The sequence below is a fragment of the Perkinsus marinus genome, assembly GCF_000006405.1.
Source record: "Perkinsus marinus ATCC 50983 genomic scaffold scf_1104296972806, whole genome shotgun sequence".
Taxonomy (NCBI): Eukaryota; Perkinsozoa; order Perkinsida; family Perkinsidae; genus Perkinsus; species Perkinsus marinus.
Window position 1 is genome coordinate 5148 of NW_003201665.1, and position 1384 is coordinate 6531.

At 40.2% G+C, this 1384-nt stretch overlaps 1 protein-coding gene across 1 annotated transcript in view; it reads left to right on the plus strand.

Annotated features, from left to right (window-relative positions):
• Window positions 1-442: 442 nt before the first annotated feature.
• Pmar_PMAR000612 (hypothetical protein) overlaps window positions 443-1384 on the plus strand; it is a gene marked incomplete at both ends in the record, with an annotated part of 1115 nt that continues 173 nt past the window's right edge. Inside the window, 2 exons of the mRNA XM_002766476.1 lie at window positions 443-605; window positions 961-1088. Coding sequence (XP_002766522.1) covers window positions 443-605; window positions 961-1088 — 291 coding nt within the window. The remainder of the gene's footprint in view (window positions 606-960; window positions 1089-1384) is intronic.

The window sequence follows — 1384 nt, forward strand, 5'->3', positions numbered from 1 at the left end:
CACGCGGATGTAAATCGATTACACGGGCGCGCGCTAATCAATTGGTCCAACATGTTTCGTACTGACACAAGCTCCGTGCGGTTATACCCGAGTAAAAACGTCACAATACAATTCTCATTTCGAGCCGCTACTCCTTCATTTGTTCGTCACCGATGCACATTCTAGCGACTCTTTGTTCTTTATCATCGTGCAGTGTTGGAGTAGGAATATATGTAATCGCTTTCCTCAGCTCAGGAGTTTCCTCGCTAATTATAGGAGTTTACATACAAATTCGGGTAGAAGTGTACAGAAATTTTCTCTCAGAATTTTCATATTGTCATCATCACCAACGCATGTAGTTGACCATGTGCATATTTCCCCCCCACACTTTGGTATTAGACAATTTTTTGCGGAAAAATGCGAATTTTTTTTTCTAGAATTCCTCTTTACTTTCTCCTTTCCAATGGATGCCGCGCCACAAAATTCAACCACTCCAGAGCAGCACTGGCGTCTTCTAGCCCAGCATTTGAGTGAGGACGTTGACCACTGGTTCGACGCTCAAAACCAGATCGTACTCTCCATTGCCGTCTGCTTCATTGGGCTGTGGATTTTGGTAATGGGAGAAAGTAATACTTGGGAAATGAAAAAAAAATTCTTCTCACGCGTGGTATGGAAAACACTAGCGAAAAAATATATATTTTACGACTGTTTTTCGCGGAGTTTTACGCCACTTTACGAAAAACGAGTGAAACTTCATTTTCGTTGAAAATAATTTCGGTTCGCGAATTTCTCATTTTACTACTTGTGTGGTAATTTCGGAAAATTCATTTTTTCCACCATTTTTTCGCAAAGTTTAATAGTTTTTGCATATTTTTTTATAATATACGTATCAATTATGGTACTGGAGGAAAGTAGTTGAAAGGAAAAGGTTCATAGGAAGAATTTTGTCGCGCGCGGTCGGATAATTTCTCCTCATTTTAGGGACACTACAAGTAGCTTGGTTAGCAGTGGGCGCAGTGGCTGGGTTTTACACGTGGTACCTTCCCGTCACCGAATGGTATCTCCCAGTGTTGGCATCTCCTGAGGGCTTGAGAATAACAGTGGCTGTTGTATGTGCTGGGTTAGGAACATGGATAGCATATCTATTGAGACTAGGCGCATTGTAATATGGGAAAAAATTTCCGGAAAATTTGCGTAATTTTTTGGGGAAAATTTGAAACATATTGACGTAAAAATGGTATATAAGTTCTTTCTTAGGGTTGCTGGTATAGTATCGTCTGAAAATTTCGGATCATTAGAGTTTACGTGAAGTGGCGGTGAAAAACGCGATAATCTCGGTGATATGCAGTAGTCGCGAAATATATTTTTCACTAGTGTTTTTCATATCACTAGGGTGGTGAAATTC